General features: G+C 39.0%; 1 protein-coding gene and 2 long non-coding RNA genes across 3 annotated transcripts; all 3 read left to right on the forward strand.

Moving 5' to 3' along the window:
• The first annotated feature begins 3,567 nt into the window (after positions 1-3,567).
• LOC140004992 (uncharacterized) lies at positions 3,568-7,813 on the forward strand. The gene is made up of 3 exons (XR_011812812.1): positions 3,568-4,142; positions 6,794-6,849; positions 7,567-7,813. It is a non-coding gene; the product is annotated as an uncharacterized lncRNA (long non-coding RNA).
• A 1,303-nt stretch (positions 7,814-9,116) lies between these two features.
• LOC113689203 (uncharacterized) lies at positions 9,117-12,946 on the forward strand. Its single transcript, XM_072044979.1, has 5 exons — positions 9,117-9,530; positions 9,624-11,066; positions 11,364-11,865; positions 12,145-12,636; positions 12,807-12,946. Exons 1-5 carry the CDS (start codon positions 9,117-9,119, stop codon positions 12,944-12,946), a joined length of 2,991 nt encoding a protein of 996 aa, XP_071901080.1.
• Positions 12,947-14,641: 1,695 nt separating this feature from the next.
• Positions 14,642-18,937, forward strand: LOC140004993 (uncharacterized). Its single transcript, XR_011812813.1, has 3 exons — positions 14,642-15,192; positions 17,844-17,899; positions 18,691-18,937. It is a non-coding gene; the product is annotated as an uncharacterized lncRNA (long non-coding RNA).
• Positions 18,938-20,302: the final 1,365 nt, after the last annotated feature.

Here is a 20,302-nt window from a genome sequence, read left to right on the forward strand (position 1 = left end):
ACTTGTGATCCTCAGATGGCTTCCTTTCATTCCCCTCAAGTGTGGTCTTCATCGGAGCAAATTCATAATTATACTCATATTGTCTTACAAAAGCAGTTGATAAATCCATCCATGTCCTCATCTCATCAGGTTTCAAACTGGAATACCAATCCAGTGCATCGCCTTCTAAACTTTCGGGAAACAATCGAACTGACAAATTCTCGTCATCTATTGGCTTTCCTAATTTGTTTGCAAACATTCAGAGATGTGTCTTAGGATTGTTCGTTCCATCATACTTGCTAAATTTGGGTGTTTTAAAACTCACAGGCAGTTGCATATCAGGAAACTGGCACAATTTGTTATAGTCCAAACCTCCTTGTTTGCTCAAACCTTGGCTCTTCCTCATGAATTCGTCAAACCGATCCAACCTCTTTAACAGACTCTTGTCAATTGGCGTGGAGGATTCTCCTACTTCAACTTTTCTTGTGCAGTGCTGTCTAGCGTGAATGGTTCCGCCGTGAAATAATAATATGGTTTTTGAGGTTCAAGTGGCTTGTTCAGACTAACAAGTGAATAATTTTGAAGAACTTTCATGTGAGAAGGATTGATTTGGATATTGGATGCATAGGTATGTGGTAGGCCATGAGTGGGATAAGTGAAAACTTTCTCAGGTAGATTTATGACATATGGAGTAAAAGAGGTTTGAATATAGGGTAGGGCTAGTGGTTGTGGTTCAGTTTGATTACTAGGTAGGGGATCATGCTAAACACTGCTACCACTACCAGCAACTAACTGATCAATCACGCGCCGTTGTGCGGTCATCTCCATACTTAACTCATTGAATTTGTTTAACACTTCACTCAGTTGATCTCCTAGATTTGCAAGGTCGGGTGATGACGTCGTTGCAGACCTATCGGATGATTCAAGATGTGCACTCATGTTTACATTATTTCTCAAAACTCGGTTACGTGATCGTGTCTTCTTCGTGTAGCTATGTTTGCAATTACCTGAAAATTTAGGAAAAATCCTATTTAGATTTCCTTCTTGATTAACTACTAACAAAAGGAAAGAAAAAGGAAAAGTGCGAATTAGTGAAATTTAAAGTAATTCGGATGCATGTCCTATTGGGGAGCCCTTTTTGTGCCAAGAATAGGCCTAACATGATGTAACACCTTCAAAGTGGGATCCGTTTATCAAACCTACTTTTGACCACCATTTTGTACAAAAGAAAAATTATTTCAAATTTTCATTTTTATAAACATTATTTATGTCATTTCTCGGAGATAGTCTCGTACAAAGTCATTAAACCTTTTTAACCTATCTATCACAGCATCTTTGGATTCTCTGGCATAGGGATTCCTCATGTGTTCCACTTGATCGTACAATTCCCCACATTTTCTTTTCAATTCTTGATATTTTTCTCATATCTTTTCACATGCCTCCTTATGTTTCTCTGCCATCTCTTTGCTAGTTTTGACGGACTCTTTTAGTTACAAATTTTCTCTATCTTTGGCTTCAATAATTGTCATCAATCTCTTGACCTCCTTGGATGGTTTGTCTCTCGATTCTTGCGTACTAAAATCCTTAAGCCAATCCTCATATTATGGAGTTACTAAACCCTTTTACTTGAGTTCCGGAATATACTTGACAAACTCGTCGTCAGACACTGTCCCCCAGGCCTCAATTATAGGAATTTTCATCGAAATTTCACTTGGACACATCCTTTTGTCAAAAACAATGGTGAATTTGGTTAAATCAAATGTACACGGCAATTCTTCAATGCGGCCAAACTGTCGGAGAAACCTCTTCAGAGTATATGCCATGATACCTTGGGTGTCTAATAATAGAATGAACTCTAATGCTTTAGTATGAAATACGGGTTTAACACAATTAGTCCAATCTAAAATCCATCTAACATTCTGATCAGGCAAGTCTTTTAAGAAATCCACAAACTCAGATGCATTACTCGACAAATCATTTCCATTAACCCTCTTGTGATGCGTGACTATCCAATTATACTCAGACATTGGTAGACTATCAAGAATAGGTGATCGTCTCATAAAGTGCTCCATAACCCATATGTGCAAAACTAAATTTGATCCATGAAAGAATTTTCACTCCTTTGGCAAGTAGTGCAAGCTACAAAGATGTCGGCTAAGATAGTCGGAACAATAGAGCATTGCTTATCTTTTATCCCTAGAAACAGATCAAACGTGACTTTGGTGAGTTTAAAAACTATCTTCTTGTCTTTCCTCGGAAAAAGGTAAATTTTGGCCATAACCAATCCATACACCCACACTCTTTTACGTCCCCACATTGCCTCGGATGTAAATGAAAAATCTTCTAAGTGTCTCTCGAACCCATCCCTCAATGCAAATCGATCGAATAAGAACTTCATATCTATGCTTTGGTCAAACCCTTGTATTATGGATTCCCTTAACCCAATGAAATGGCAAAACTCGGCCTTACTAGATACAAACGAAAATATTACAGCAGTACCGTGAGTCGGTAAATTAAGAAGGCGAGATACCTCTTCAATTGTCATGGTCATCTCCTTCTTACCTAGTCTAAATACGAAACAAATTGGGGTCCCACATATGTACCAAAGCCTCTACTAAGTAGCCGTCTAATTTGATATCTTTAAAATCCCTGATTGGTCCTAAATGAGAGGCTATTTGGTTAATTTCACTAGGTGAAAGCAATGCAGGCCACCTTTGTACCTCAATCGGTGCTACTTATATGTGCTAGACTTGTGAGAACCTTGAATTTTGCAGAAATACCAATGCTTACTTCGACTTCACTTTTATTTAGCCTTCGTATTCTTTAAATCTTTTCTAGTATTACTTTCACTCGCTTTTAGATACTAGTGCATAATCCCTTCGTAATTCTTGTTCTAATCTACCACGTTAGTTCATTTGTTGTAAACAAGTATATAAAAATAATTTTTGTGTGCAAAATAACATAACGGTGCTAACTATTAAAGCACTTAGCTTTGCTACACTAAATTAATAATTCTTGAGTTATATTATGTTTTCTTGTTTTCAAATAAGTAGTTAAACACACATTATAAATGAAGAATGATATAATTTCCCTAGACTATGAATTTCTTAGTTTTACTATACTAAATTAATATCTTAGAGTTAAGAATTAATTCTTCGTACTAACATATTAAAATTAGGATCTTAATTTCCTTGACTCAAACAATTTAAAGGACAATCAATCGATAACCTTAATTTCCTTAAAATAAATTCCAATTAGTACTAACGTTAAATGTTAGATTTTTATAACAAGGTCAAACTTGATTTTAATAAGTTAATAAAGTACAAATGTTAGGAACCTTAATATTAATTCGTAACCGATTATATTCGATAAAACGGTTTCGGTATATTAGTGTAGAATTAGGCCTTCAAATTTCAATTGGTGATAAGTATTGGATTTAAGATAGAATTGAGGATTGAGAAGAGGTTAGGGGGCAAAGTGAATGGACCAGAATGCCCTCCACAATTTCACAAAACCTCCACTATACCACAACCTCACAATGCTCGGCCAAACATTCCCTTGTTCAGCCTTCCATTGCCGCCCACTTAACCAATCAGAAACTCTCCAATTCCATACGTAAAACCATCTCCACACTCCACCAATTCTGGCCTCAAACATCTTCTAAAACCGGCACCATACACATCCCTCTTTCTTTCACATATCAAGATACAATTCCAAGTCCTCTGCCCAAACAAGACTTCGGACAGCAGCCTAGCACCGCCCATACCACCAATCCAAATCCATCACCAACTCCACAAGTAAACCAACTCTTACACTCAATCAGCTCCAAAACCACGGCACTCTTTCATCCACTTCCACTTCACATTCCAAACCACAACTGCAACTCTTCTGCTTAGTTATTATCGACAAAGAGGAGCTGAAGGAGGAAGCCGCGAGTTGCATTTCCCTTTTGTCTTGTCCGTAAGCTGAGGGAGAAACCAGAGAACCATCACCACCTTCGATAACTTCATACCAACATCACAACTGCAATCTTAACCACTCTGCACCTCGCCAACTCCAGCCGCAACTCACTGAACCAGGACCACTACCCTATCGCGTGCTTGTGAGCCGAGAGGAGGAAAACATTTTCCAGATTTTCGTGTGAAAGCTTGACTAGTTGTGAGGTAAATTCTGGATCATTTTAGGATTAATCTGAGGTAGTTGGAGTTATCTAGTAATATGTATGTGATGATAGAGCATTCGGAAGTTGAATGGAATCATTAGAAAATTCTGTTTTGAATGATGAGATACCATCCGAAAGCTGAGATGATAACGCACTCCAATTCTGATTTCCTGTGATGATTTGAGCACTTAAGTGGATTTAGTCAAATGAAAATGTGATGATTTCTATTTTGCATGCTGATTGTACCTTCGGATGGCATAGTGAGGGCCTACAAAAAAATTTTGTTAGCTATAAAGCTCCTGCCGTGGAGCTTGATGCACTTGTTTTATTTTGGCTGCTGAATGGGTCTGAATTTGGACTATCTGAGCATGAATGATGTTTATCTAACTGGATTTTGGATGATTATCCGGATTAGAGTCTTGCATGTGTTAAATTTCGCAATCAAATGGTGAAAACAAAGCTGTGGAAAATTCTGTCTTGGCTGGAAAATTTGGCCGTGAGCTTGCTTGGGGTAGTGCAGCTTAAATTGGTTTTGATTTTTGTAATTTGGGCTTATAATCATAATTATATAGCTAATAATGAGTACTTAGGCCCTACATGTAGCTAATTAGTTGTTAAAACAGAGGAATAAAAATTCAAAAGTGCAATCTGCCTTAAGGCAAGATCATCCGGACCAAATAGGAAAAAAATTTCTGGAAATTTTGATGGTTATGGATATTATTTGAACTTGATTTCTGAGCTGGAAATATTCATATGCTAGCTTGATACGTGCATAAGGAATGTAAGAGTTTATAAGCATGTCCAAACCAGAAAATGAAATGAAAATAGAAAGCTCTTCACGCATGATTCAACCGTGACTATTAGGGAAATTTTCTTGTGGTTGCCAAATGTTGAGTTGAAATCTCAACTTTGATTTTGGAATTTTTCTGGGATTTATAATGGTTGAAATTGTTTGGAAATCTTGAGAGAAGCCGTGAGGTTTAAACCTGGAAATTTTGGGGTTTGTAACCATGGTTTAAATTCAACTCTTAAACTGGAAATGTTCATTATCTTGCTATGTGTTTAAATACTGAATTTGAGTAACTAACACCATGATTAAACCAAGGGAAAATTCGAACTAAAGTAGATTGGTTGCTGGAAATTTTGGGTGATAGCCGAAGGGGTATGAACCAGAATTTCAATATCGTTGGAAAAATTCAATTTGTTTCTGGAAATTTATTTTATTTCCTTGGATTATGGTGGCTCAGAATTTCATAAGAGATACAAATTTTAAGATATACAATTTGTTCAGCAATGAACCAATTAGTACATGTAAAGCTGAAACCAAAAATGTGGGTGTACAAACGCTGGAAATTTTCCTTGTGGTTGCTAAAGTTTGAGTAAGAATTTCCAGCTCGATTGTGAAGTTATTCCTTGGGTCTTAATGATTGGAAACACATGGAAAATGTTGATGTTAATGATTGTGGTTTGACTCTATTGCGTTCATGAAATTCTCAAAGAGTTAGATGTAAGAAGGTACTTGCTAAATGTATGTTTAAGCCTGGCTAGTGAAACAATTTCTACTCGTATTCCAATGTTCGCAAAGCTAATGGTCGACATTATTTTTCATTGGAGCATAATGTGTCGAAATTGTTGACAGTGGGCTCTATGAATTCCCAATTTTGAGTTAATGGTTGAGTTATTGGAAATTGGCTGATGGTGGGCTCTATGAACTCCCACCCTGAATGGATAACTGAATTTCTGAAATTGTTTAGAAATCTGTGCTACTATTTTGTGAAACTGTGAGTTGATATAAGTACTGATTACCAAGTGCTAAGTATTGACGCAGCCTTGGTAAATTTTCCTGTTTATGCTTAGATATAAATTTGTTGGAACACAGGGCTAAGAATTGAAGAGCTCTAGTGTTATTACCGTTTAAATTTTAATGGTGCAATATTGAGAAAATGTGATTTTGGATTGGAATCGAAAATGTGAGAAGTTGTACCGACCTTGTGACTCCAAGTAAACGCTTGACTAAGTAAATGAAAAATATTTTGCTTTAAGTCTCGAATGGTACAGATTTAGCATCGTATTGCTAAACATAGTGTCTACTATTTTTGCCTTAGAAACTTGGGCAACATGACTTTTATTCCTTAAGTTAGACTAGCCTTATCAATTTGGGAAAAAAATCCTTCCAGACTCAAAACCTTAGTTTTGTTCCGAATTCCCTCCTTCTTTATAAATCGTTTAAGGCTAGTCGGAACTAAGGAAAATTTGAAAGGTGAAACTCGATCACTTTGGTTTTAAACGTAGCAACCTGCTTGGCAAGAAGAAAAGAAAAACCTTATTCTAGCAACATTTTTCAATAGACCTTACCCTAAAGCCTTAGCAAAGATTTTGCAAGCACCGCCACTCAAAGGAACTTTTTCTCAAGGTATACTTCTAGCCTTGATATTAAATATCTTGCCGACTTATTTTAAGAAAATAATAATAGTATTTTCTTCGAGAAAAAGTATTTCAGGAATATTATAAGAAATATTGTACGGTTCTCACAAGCTTGATTCCAAGTAAAATATTTTGAGAAAAAGTAAACTAGCAACATGCTAGAAAACTCTACATGTGCAAGCCAAAAGTTCCAATAGAAGACTTATGGCTTAAATTCTGATATTCTAGGATTTTACGAGGACGCGGAACTCGATCCTCAATCCAATATCTGAACTTCACTCTTGGTGAGTGTCCCTGCTTGTTCTATGTTATGTGGTTAAGCGCTTTATCAATTCGCTATGTGATAATTGCCAAAATGCAATAAATGATTTTGATCCATCGAAGTGAGCAGTGTGTACTTTATCGCACTAGTCGTTCGAGTGGTGACATGTGTGAAACATTTTCTAATGAATCTAAATGTAGTTGCGTCGCTGGGTGAATCCCTCGACATCTGAACCCAACTACCATAACATCTGAATCTGTGAATCTAAATGTAGTTGCGTCGCTGGGTGAATCCCTCGACATCTGAATCCAACTACCATAACATCTGAATCTGTAGTTGCGTCGTTGGGTGAATCCCTCGACATCTGAATCCAACTACCAAAACGTCGTTGGGTGAATCCCTCGACAAATTTATTATGGGTATATCTCGAGTATACTGCGTCGGTAGATGAAGTTTGGGCCCAAAGCAGAGGTATGAACGGTGACGGGTTAGGATTAAAATAAGTGTATCTACATGGAAATTAAGTAGGGAAAGTTGACGGAGGGTCAACTACGATGGTATCTGATCAAGCGTGGAAAATGGCTCCTGAGAGCCCTTGTATCCTACCTTGTGTTGTTACACGCTTTCCTGACTGTTTCGATTTGATTTAAATTATTAACCGCTGTTTGATTTATGTGATTGCATGTTTTGGGGCACCACTGAGCTTTAGCTCACCCCACGTATTTGTTTTCCTTAACAGGTTCTGGAGACTGAAAGCGCTGAGACTTATTCATGTTTCTTTTCTTCTCGTATGGGATGTAACGAATATTATGGCTATTGTGTAGGCTTGTATTGTGTTTTAACTTGAATTCTGTACTTTTGTTTTTGGATTGCCGCTTGAAGCTGGAAAATGTGTAAACCCTATTTCGGAGGTTGGATAATATATTTGTGTTTGTGAATTATGGATTGATGTATCTAGATACGAACGACCTTATTCCTTGGTTCTAGAGCGTGTGATGTCTAAGGGCCATAGATTGGCGATTTTAAGTTCCTTGTTGTCTCTGAAGTTAATGTGATAGATGTTGACTTATTTTGAAAGGAAGAGACATTGTAATAGTTAGGCTATTCTTCGATAGGATTTGGGTTAGTGTGCGTGCGTGAGTCCTGGCGAGAGCTGGGCAGACGGCCCGCCAACCCTTTGGTTCGCCTCAGGGGGAAGTGGGGTCGCCACAGGTGGTATCAGAGCCTAGGTTAGAAAAGCTATTCAAGAGACTTAATAGATGTGTTAGAAACCCTAATCCTCTCTAGAAATAAGAATGGAGACCTTAGTTATACGTTAAGTGATATCCGATCCAATTAGCTATTTAAGTTCTAACCTTTAAGTTTTGATCATTTTGTAGGTATGGAAAATGGAAACGGACATGCTAACGGGGGTAGTGCGGCTAATGGACATGCGGAGCCGCTTAGATCCATCTCCTACAGGCCACGAGGTGGAGGAGCTCATATACGTTACTCACCTGCTGACAGGCACCCTAGGTGCCAGTGCCGAGCCATGTACGCGTATCCCAATGAGCTAGTGTTATCCTTAGACGATGAGCGCCACCACTTGAGGGACGCTAACTCCATCCTGATCCAGGACGTGGAGGAGCTGGGTATAATGGTGGATACTCAGTTTGACCGCATAGCTGATTTAGAGGTAAGGCTCACTGCTGAGCATCATCTACTGGAGGCTGCCCGCCTGGAGATAGAACGGCAAAAGGCTAGGGCGACTCGATTAGCAGAGAGGATGCGTGATAGGAGCGCAGGCATCAGGGCTGATGCTGCGATGATGGTGGATGAGGCCACTAGCTTTATTCAGGGTGGTGAGTAGGCAGGGATAGAGGAGGATCCGGAGGAGGATCCAGAGGAGGACCCGGAAGAGGATCCGGAGGAGGACGTTGCTCCAGATAGCCCTGCTCAGGGTTAGATTAGGACTTACCTGGTTACACTAGACATAGAAAGTTAGGCAAGGGACATTAGTTAAGTCATCAAGTTTTGTCTAGGTGGATGACTTACCTTTGAGGCACCATATCCCTAATTTTGTATAAGGGATTACCTGTATGTATTTGTGTTAGTCGGTGTGCCTTACTTTTGGAAACGTTCCAACTTGTTATTTGTATGACTTCTCTGTGGAATTATATGTTAAGTGTTTTAGTTATCTTTTCTCTATTTCCATATTGATTTTATTTACCAAAAAGAATGGTAATAATCATAAATAAATAATACTTTTGCCTAATTGACCTATCCTTCCGTAATAGGCATATTTAGAATATGGATCGCCAAGTGATAGGAAGGAGCCGGGGAAGACCCACTAGACAACACCCGGAAGCGGGTGGTGATAGGGAACCCGAGGTCGATCAAGACCAAGGGCAGGAAGGTGTGGCCGGAGACCGGGTGGCCACCGCAATTGACCGTATTACTGAAGTTCTCGAGCGATTGACTGATCGCCAAACCACTGAACCAGTGCATCAACCAGGAGGCCCAGTTGACTCCGATGATCGGGCACTGGAAAGGTTTCTGAAATTTGGACCTCCCAAATTTTATGGAGGATCCGAGCCGGAAGTGGCCGAAGGCTGGTGGGAGAGAATCACTGAGATTTTCGCCACCTTGAACTATACCGAGGAGCGAAAAGTGACTTTTGCTACCTTTCAGTTTGAGGGAGCTGCTCGCTCCTGGTGGAATCTAGTAAGGGTTACATGGGAGACTAACCATACGCCAAGGACTTGGGCGAACTTCACAAGGGAGTTCAATGCCAAATTCCTTCCACCTCTCGTTCAGGAGAAGAGAGAGGATGGTTTTATTAGATGCAAACAAGGGGCGATGAGTGTCGCCGAGTATGAAGTCCAGTTCACAAAGCTGTCACGCTTTGCACCTGAGTTGATAGCCACCGAGCAAAGGCGTGTTCGGAGGTTTGTACAGGGTTTGAATGTGGAACTACAGGAAAGTTTAGCTGTTGTAAGGATAGATACCTTCGCTGAGGCTGTTGAAAGAGCGCAGCGAGTTGAAGTAGCCAGAGCTCAAGTGAAGTCTTTTCAGTCCAAGAAAAGATTTGCTCCTAGCAGTAGTCGGGAGCCGACTTTTGGAAATGCTCCACCGGCCAAAGTGGGTCGAGGAACTAGTGGAGTGAATAGTTCTGGAGCACCCCGAGGCGCCCAAGCAAGAGGACAAGGGGCCAGGAATGCAGGAGGACGAAATATTGGAGCTAGAGGGGGACCAATTGGAAGAGGACAACCTAGGAATCGGCCGCAAGGGGGTAGATCAATAGTTCCTCAAGTGACATGTGCTTATTGCAAGAAACCTGGTCATTCTATGGATAGTTGCTGGAAGAAGCAAGGAAGGTGCTTGAGATGTGGAAGTAGTGAGCACCAAATCTCAGGATGTCCAAAGGTGCAGGAAGGAACTCCTCAGAAAGCTAGACCAAACACTTCTGGAGGGAGCCGGCCAACAGTTCCTGCCAGAGTGTATGCTATAGATGATCAACCCGTACCTGATTCCTCGGAAGTTGTGGAAGGTACACTTCCAATTTTTCATAGATTAGCTAAAGTGTTAATTGACCCTGGTGCAACGCATTCATTTGTAAATCCATCTTTTATGTCTGGAATAGATGTGCAACCCGTTAGATTACCCTTTGATCTTGAAATTAAGACACCCATGGGTAATAGAAAGGTAATCACTAGCTTGGCCTATAAGAATTGTGAATTCTATATCGGAGAACAGAAAATGCTAGTGGATCTGATCGGTCTGGATATAAAAGGTTACGATGTTATCATAGGAATGGATTTCCTAGGCCATCATCATGCTAAGCTTGATTGCCGAGCGAAAGTGGTAGAATTTTGTATACCTGGAGAAGCAACTTTGAGGTTAGATGTTAAAGGTAGGTTAGCATCTTCTGCCATGATCTCGGGAATACGGGCAAGGAAAATGTTATCTAAAGGAGCTCAAGGTTTTCTAGCCTTTTTGATTAATACTCCCAGTGATCAGGTAAAGTTAGAGGATGTGCCAGTAGTGCGGGAATTTCCGGATGTTTTTCCTGAAAAATTAAAGGCTTTACCGCCAGAGAGAGAAGTGGAGTTTAAGATCGACATGGTGCCTGGAACGGCTCCGATCTCTAGGACCCCATATCGAATGGCTCCTGCTGAGCTTAAGGAGTTGAAGGTCCAATTACAAGACCTGTTGGAAAAAGGTTTTGTGAAGGAAAGTGACTCACCATGGGGAGCACCCGTTCTATTTGTTAAGAAAAAGGACGGGAGTTTGAGGCTATGTATCGATTACCGAGGGTTAAATGAGGTTACTATTAAGAATAAATACCCTCTACCGTTGATTGATAGTTTGTTCGACCAACTGCAAGGATCAGTGGTCTTCTCTAAGTTGGATTTAAGGCAAGGGTATTACCAGCTGAAGATTAAGAAGGAAGACATACCCAAGACTGCTTTTAGTACAAGATATGGACATTTTGAGTTCGCAGTCATGCCTTTTGGTTTAACTAATGCACCAGCTGCATTTATGGATTTGATGCAGAGAATTTTTAAGAAATACCTGGACCAATTTGTAGTAGTTTTCATAGATGATATTTTGATATACTCCAAGACTCAGGAGGAACACGTTAAACACTTGGAGATAGTATTGCAGATACTAAGAGAGCATAAGTTGTATGCAAAATTCAGCAAGTGCGAGTTTTGGTTAGAAGAGATTTCTTTTTTAGGGCATAAGGTTTCCAAAGATGGAATTGCCGTGGATCCGGCAAAAGTTGAAGCTGTTATGAATTGGAAGCGGCCAGAAACTCCAACTGAAATCAGAAGTTTCTTGGGTTTAGCAGGTTATTATAGGCGATTTATCCAGGATTTTTCGAAGATTGCAGGACCTATGACCGAGTTAACCAAGAAAGGAAATAAGTTTATCTGGACTCCAAAATGCGAGTCAAGTTTTCAGGAGTTAAAGAGGCGTTTAACATCCGCTCCTGTTTTGGTGTTACCTGACGGAGACGAAGGTTATGCCGTGTACTCCGATGCCTCTGGAGAAGGTCTCGGATGTGTTTTAATGCAAAAGGGTAAAGTAATTGCTTATGCTTCCAGGAGATTGAAGCCTCATGAACAGAACTACCCAACTCATGACCTAGAGTTAGCAGCAGTGATTTTCGCCTTAAAGAAATGGAGACACTACTTGTATGGCGTGACTTTTGAGGTTTTTACAGATCATAAGAGCCTCAAGTATTTGTTCTCCCAAAAGGAACTGAATTTGAGACAAAGGCGATGGGTAGAATTTTTGGAAGATTATGATTGTTCGATCAACTACCATCCAGGAAAAGCAAATGTGGTAGCTGACGCTTTAAGTAGAAAGGCCCAAATAGCGGGGTTGATGGTTAAAGAATGGGACATGCTAGAAGAAATAAGTAATTGGAACCCTCGCTTGGAGAAATTGAAGATATTATTTGGGAATCTATCTCTGAAATCACCATTACTAGAGCGTATTAAGGAGGCTCAGGAATCGGACCCGGTGATTCAGAAGAATTTGGAGAAAGTGCAAAAAGGGGAAATTCTAGATTTTAAATTGGGATCTGAAGGTGTATTGAGGTTCCGAGATCGTATTGTGATTCCGGCAGATGAAGAGATCAGAAAAGAAATTTTGGAAGAATCACATCGATCAAAGTATACCATACATCCGGGAGTGACCAAGATGTATCATGATGTGAAGAGTTTATATTGGTGGGAAGGTTTGAAAAAGGATGTGGCAGAGTATGTACAGAAATGTTTAACTTGTCAACAAGTAAAAGCAGAGCATCAGAAGCCCTCTGGTTTGTTGCAACCGTTAGAAATTCCTGAATGGAAATGGGAACACATCACCATGGATTTTGTAACGGGACTGCCTAAAAGTCAAAAAGGATTTGATGCAATTTGGGTAATAGTCGATCGACTCACTAAGTCTGCACATTTCCTACCTGTGAGCATGAGTTTTTCATTGGAGAAATTGGTCAAGTTGTACACAGAAGAGATCCTAAGGCTACATGGTATTCCAGTGAGTATCGTGTCCGACCGAGATCCAAGGTTTGTCTCGCGTTTTTGGCAGAAATTTCAAGAGTCTTTGGGGACCAAGTTGAAATTTAGTACTGCGTACCATCCCCAAACCGACGGGCAATCGGAAAGGACAATCCAAACTTTGGAGGACCTGCTGAGATCGTGTATATTGGATTTTGGAGGTAAATGGAGTAAATATGTGACCTTGGTAGAATTTGCATATAATAATAGCTATCAGGCTTCGATTCAAATGGCACCTTATGAAGCTTTGTACGGGAGAAGGTGTCGATCTCCGATTCATTGGGATGAAGTTGGAGAAAAGAAGATTATAGACCCTACAGCCATACCTTGGATAGAAGAAGCCCAGGAGAAGGTGAAACTAATTAGAGAAAGGCTTCAAATTGCCCAAAGTAGACAAAAGAGCTACGCCGACACAAGGAGGAAAGATTTGGAATTTGAAATAGGGGACAAGGTTTTCCTAAGAGTTAAACCCTTGAAGAGCGGAGTAGTATCTAAGAAAGGTAAGAAACTGAAGCCAAGGTATATCGGACCTTTTGAAATTTTGAGGAAAGTTGGGAATGTAGCATACCAGCTGAAATTGCCTGCAAGCATGGCTAGGATTCACGATGTATTTCATGTATCCATGCTTAGGAAATATTACCCTGACCCAAGCCATGTGCTGCAACTAGAAGGAATTGAGGTGGATGAGACGTTAAGCTATGAAGAAGGACCAGTCAAGATTTTGGAAAGAGAAGTGAAGGAGCTAAGGAACAAGAAAATTCCTCTGGTAAAAATGTTATGGAGAAATCATGGACTTGAGGAAGCAACCTGGGAATTAGAAGAGGAAATGCGAAGGAAGCACCCCAATTTATTTCCTTAGAAAGAATGAATTTTGAGGGCAAAATTCTTGTAAGGAGGGGAGGATGTGAGAACCTTGAATTTTGCAGAAATACCAATGCTTACTTCGACTTCACTTTTATTTAGCCTTCGTATTCTTTAAATCTTTTCTAGTATTACTTTCACTCGCTTTTAGATACTAGTGCATAATCCCTTCGTAATTCTTGTTCTAATCTACCACGTTAGTTCATTTGTTGTAAACAAGTATATAAAAATAATTTTTGTGTGCAAAATAACATAACGGTGCTAACTATTAAAGCACTTAGCTTTGCTACACTAAATTAATAATTCTTGAGTTATATTATGTTTTCTTGTTTTCAAATAAGTAGTTAAACACACGTTATAAATGAAGAATGATATAATTTCCCTAGACTATGAATTTCTTAGTTTTACTATACTAAATTAATATCTTAGAGTTAAGAATTAATTCTTCGTACTAACATATTAAAATTAGGATCTTAATTTCCTTGACTCAAACAATTTAAAGGACAATCAATCGATAACCTTAATTTCCTTAAAATAAATTCCAATTAGTACTAACGTTAAATGTTAGATTTTTATAACAAGGTCAAACTTGATTTTAATAAGTTAATAAAGTACAAATGTTAGGAACCTTAATATTAATTCGTAACCGATTATATTCGATAAAACGGTTTCGGTATATTAGTGTAGAATTAGGCCTTCAAATTTCAATTGGTGATAAGTATTGGATTTAAGATAGAATTGAGGATTGAGAAGAGGTTAGGGGGCAAAGTGAATGGACCAGAATGCCCTCCACAATTTCACAAAACCTCCACTATACCACAACCTCACAATGCTCGGCCAAACATTCCCTTGTTCAGCCTTCCATTGCCGCCCACTTAACCAATCAGAAACTCTCCAATTCCATACGTAAAACCATCTCCACACTCCACCAATTCTGGCCTCAAACATCTTCTAAAACCGGCACCATACACATCCCTCTTTCTTTCACATATCAAGATACAATTCCAAGTCCTCTGCCCAAACAAGACTTCGGACAGCAGCCTAGCACCGCCCATACCACCAATCCAAATCCATCACCAACTCCACAAGTAAACCAACTCTTACACTCAATCAGCTCCAAAACCACGGCACTCTTTCATCCACTTCCACTTCACATTCCAAACCACAACTGCAACTCTTCTGCTTAGTTATTATCGACAAAGAGGAGCTGAAGGAGGAAGCCGCGAGTTGCATTTCCCTTTTGTCTTGTCCGTAAGCTGAGGGAGAAACCAGAGAACCATCACCACCTTCGATAACTTCAGACCAACATCACAACTGCAATCTTAACCACTCTGCACCTCGCCAACTCCAGCCGCAACTCACTGAACCAGGACCACTACCCTGTCGCGTGCTTGTGAGCCGAGAGGAGGAAAACATTTTCCAGATTTTCGTGTGAAAGCTTGACTAGTTGTGAGGTAAATTCTGGATCATTTTAGGATTAATCTGAGGTAGTTGGAGTTATCTAGTAATATGTATGTGATGATAGAGCATTCGGAAGTTGAATGGAATCATTAGAAAATTCTGTTTTGAATGATGAGATACCATCCGAAAGCTGAGATGATAACGCACTCCAATTCTGATTTCCTGTGATGATTTGAGCACTTAAGTGGATTTAGTCAAATGAAAATGTGATGATTTCTATTTTGCATGCTGATTGTACCTTCGGATGGCATAGTGAAGGCCTACAAAAAAATTTTGTTAGCTATAAAGCTCCTGCCGTGGAGCTTGATGCACTTGTTTTATTTTGGCTACTGAATGGGTCTGAATTTGGACTATCTGAGCATGAATGATGTTTATCTAACTGGATTTTGGATGATTATCCGGATTAGAGTCTTGCATGTGTTAAATTTCGCAATCAAATGGTGAAAACAAAGCTGTGGAAAATTCTGTCTTGGCTGGAAAATTTGGCCGTGAGCTTGCTTGGGGTAGTGCAGCTTAAATTGGTTTTGATTTTTGTAATTTGGGCTTATAATCATAATTATATAGCTAATAATGAGTACTTAGGCCCTGCATGTAGCTAATTAGTTGTTAAAACAGAGGAATAAAAATTCAAAAGTGCAATCTGCCTTAAGGCAAGATCATCCGGACCAAATAGGAAAAAAATTTCTGGAAATTTTGATGGTTATGGATATTATTTGAACTTGATTTCTGAGCTGGAAATATTCATATGCTAGCTTGATACGTGCATAAGGAATGTAAGAGTTTATAAGCATGTCCAAACCAGAAAATGAAATGAAAATAGAAAGCTCTTCACGCATGATTCAACCGTGACTATTAGGGAAATTTTCTTGTGGTTGCCAAATGTTGAGTTGAAATCTCAACTTTGATTTTGGAATTTTTCTGGGATTTATAATGGTTGAAATTGTTTGGAAATCTTGAGAGAAGCCGTGAGGTTTAAACCTGGAAATTTTGGGGTTTGTAACCATGGTTTAAATTCAACTCTTAAACTGGAAATGTTCATTATCTTGCTATGTGTTTAAATACTGAATTTGAGTAACTAACACCATGATTAAACCAAGGGAAAATTCGAACTAAAGTAGATTGGTTGCTGGAAATTTTGGGTGATAGCCGAAGGGGTATGAACCAGAATTTCAATATCGTTGGAAAAATTCAATTTGTTTCTGGAAATTTATTTTATTTCCTTGGATTATGGTGGCTCAGAATTTCATAAGAGATACAAATTTTAAGATATACAATTTGTTCAGCAATGAACCAATTAGTACATGTAAAGCTGAAACCAAAAATGTGGGTGTACAAACGCTGGAAATTTTCCTTGTGGTTGCTAAAGTTTGAGTAAGAATTTCCAGCTCGATTGTGAAGTTATTCCTTGGGCCTTAATGATTGGAAACACATGGAAAATGTTGATGTTAATGATTGTGGTTTGACTCTATTGCGTTCATGAAATTCTCAAAGAGTTAGATGTAAGAAGGTACTTGCTAAATGTATGTTTAAGCCTGGCTAGTGAAACAATTTCTACTCGTATTCCAATGTTCGCAAAGCTAATGGTCGACATTATTTTTCATTGGAGCATAATGTGTCGAAATTGTTGACAGTGGGCTCTACGAATTCCCACTTTTGAGTTAATGGTTGAGTTATTGGAAATTGGCTGATGGTGGGCTCTATGAACTCCCACCCTGAATGGATAACTGAATTTCTGAAATTGTTTAGAAATCTGTGCTACTATTTTGTGAAACTGTGAGTTGATATAAGTACTGATTACCAAGTGCTAAGTATTGACGCAGCCTTGGTAAATTTTCCTGTTTATGCTTAGATATAAATTTGTTGGAACACAGGGCTAAGAATTGAAGAGCTCTAGTGTTATTACCGTTTAAATTTTAATGGTGCAATATTGAGAAAATGTGATTTTGGATTGGAATCGAAAATGTGAGAAGTTGTACCGACCTTGTGACTCCAAGTAAACGCTTGACTAAGTAAATGAAAAATATTTTGCTTTAAGTCTCGAACGGTACAGATTTAGCATCGTATTGCTAAACATAGTGTCTACTATTTTTGCCTTAGAAACTTGGGCAACATGACTTTTATTCCTTAAGTTAGACTAGTCTTATCAATTTGGGAAAAAAATCCTTCCAGACTCAAAACCTTAGTTTTGTTCCGAATTCCCTCCTTCTTTATAAATCGTTTAAGGCTAGTCGGAACTAAGGAAAATTTGAAAGGTGAAACTCGATCACTTTGGTTTTAAACGTAGCAACCTGCTTGGCAAGAAGAAAAGAAAAACCTTATTCTAGCAACATTTTTCAATAGACCTTACCCTAAAGCCTTAGCAAAGATTTTGCAAGCACCGCCACTCAAAGGAACTTTTTCTCAAGGTATACTTCTAGCCTTGATATTAAATATCTTGCCGACTTATTTTAAGAAAATAATAATAGTATTTTCTTCGAGGAAAAGTATTCCAGGAATATTATAAGAAATATTGTACGGTTCTCACAAGCTTGATTCCAAGTAAAATATTTTGAGAAAAAGTAAACTAGCAACATGCTAGAAAACTCTACATGTGCAAGCCAAAAGTTCCAATAGAAGACTTATGGCTTAAATTATGATATTCTAGGATTTTACGAGGACGCGGAACTCGATCCTCAATCCAATATCTGAACTTCACTCTTGGTGAGTGTCCCTGCTTGTTCTATGTTATGTGGTTAAGCGCTTTATCAATTCGCTATGTGATAATTGCCAAAATGCAATAAATGATTTTGATCCATCGAAGTGAGCAGTGTGTACTTTATCGCACTAGCCGTTCGAGTGGTGACATGTGTGAAACATTTTCTAATGAATCTAAATGTAGTTGCGTCGCTGGGTGAATCCCTCGACATCTGAATCCAACTACCATAACATCTGAATCTGTGAATCTAAATGTAGTTGCGTCGCTGGGTGAATCCCTCGACATCTGAACCCAACTACCATAACATCTGAATCTGTGAATCTAAATGTAGTTGCGTCGCTGGGTGAATCCCTCGACATCTGAATCCAACTACCATAACATCTGAATCTGTAGTTGCGTCGTTGGGTGAATCCCTCGACATCTGAATCCAACTACCAAAACGTCGTTGGGTGAATCCCTCGACAAATTTATTACGGGTATATCTCGAGTATACTGCGTCGGTAGATGAAGTTTGGGCCCAAAGCAGAGGTATGAACGGTGACGGGTTAGGATTAAAATAAGTGTATCTACATGGAAATTAAGTAGGGAAAGTTGACGGAGGGTCAACTACGATGGTATCTGATCAAGCGTGGAAAATGGCTCCTGAGAGCCCTTGTATCCTACCTTGTGTTGTTACACGCTTTCCTGACTGTTTCGATTTGATTTAAATTATTAACCGCTGTTTGATTTATGTGATTGCATGTTTTGGGGCACCACTGAGCTTTAGCTCACCCCACGTATTTGTTTTCCTTAACAGGTTCTGGAGACTGAAAGCGCTGAGACTTATTCATGTTTCTTTTCTTCTCGTATGGGATGTAACGAATATTATGGCTATTGTGTAGGCTTGTATTGTGTTTTAACTTGAATTCTGTACTTTTGTTTTTGGATTGCCGCTTGAAGCTGGAAAATGTGTAAACCCTATTTCGGAGGTTGGATAATATATTTGTGTTTGTGAATTATGGATTGATGTATCTAGATACGAACGACCTTATTCCTTGGTTCTAGAGCGTGTGATGTCTAAGGGCCATAGATTGGCGATTTTAAGTTCCTTGTTGTCTCTGAAGTTAATGTGATAGATGTTGACTTATTTTGAAAGGAAGCGACATTGTAATAGTTAGGCTATTCTTCGATAGGATTTGGGTTAGTGTGCGTGCGTGAGTCCTGGCGAGAGTTGGGCAGACGGCCCGCCAACCCTTTGGTTCGCCTCAGGGGGAAGTGGGGTCGCCACAAGACTCATCGAGGGCGTTCCATCTAGAGACAAAAAATTGGTGTCAAGTACCTTACCTACAGGTGTCACTTTTTCGGTTAAACTAGAATTTAAATGTGAAAATCGCAAAACAGGGTTAAATACCTATGGGAATATAGGGTTGGTTTATCTTAACATGGGATTCCCTCTAAAATTTATGCATGATGCTAATTTATCAAAACAATTAAATATGCAATTTGAAATGAAAACATGACCTAAGGGACCCTTTGTATGCCAGGGTCGGCCTAGAATGATGTGCAACTATTAACCTATAAATGCAATACATTGGAATTTAAACGTGCAATAACCTATCTAAAACGGTAGGTTCTAAAAGAGTATCATGCCAAAACTCTTATTCCTAAGGTTTGATGAATGCAATAGAACAAAGAAATGTTAGTTCAATTGATATATGACACATAACACATTGGAGCAAACAAAAATAATATGAAAAATAAAAGGCAATTAAAGAAAGAAGGGTGTAATCCCTCCCCTCGTGTCTAGTGTTCCCATTCGGGTAAGCTTGACTCTATCCTAGATAATTAAAGAAAAAGAAGGATTTTTAGAACATTTTCCATGCAAATGCATGCAAATTGCTACGACCCAGCTTCTGCAACAACCAAAACCACTCCAGCATGCTTCATCTATGATTTCACTCGCAAGCTTCATTCACAAACCTTCGGCAAGCAAAACTTTGAACAAACTCTAATCAAAACATGACTAAACACCTCATGGCAAGGTAATTCTTAGAAGTTTTTCAATGCAAGTTAACTGAGAAATAAACCTCTACAACTAATTCAGAAATTTTTCTTTTCTTCCGCACCCATTCTCATGCAATTTCTTGTGCTATTTAGACACATTCATGCAAGCAAACCAAGAAGAAACATGATTGAATTGTTATCTACACAAAATACCAGAGCTTAGAACCGAAAAGAAAGAACAAACGAAAGAATAAGACTGTGAAATATTGGGTTCGGCAAGCTGATGTACATTTTCCAGCAAATATTTGGACATGTTTCAAGTTTTTTTTTTAGACCCAAACACGCAAACTCAACACCAAACCTTCCATTTCTTCCCTTCAACACAAAATTAAGCATGCAACTTAAGTGTAAAAACTCAATGAGCA

Source organism: Coffea arabica, chromosome 4c (genome assembly GCF_036785885.1).
Source record: "Coffea arabica cultivar ET-39 chromosome 4c, Coffea Arabica ET-39 HiFi, whole genome shotgun sequence".
NCBI lineage: Eukaryota > Viridiplantae > Streptophyta > Magnoliopsida > Gentianales > Rubiaceae > Coffea > Coffea arabica.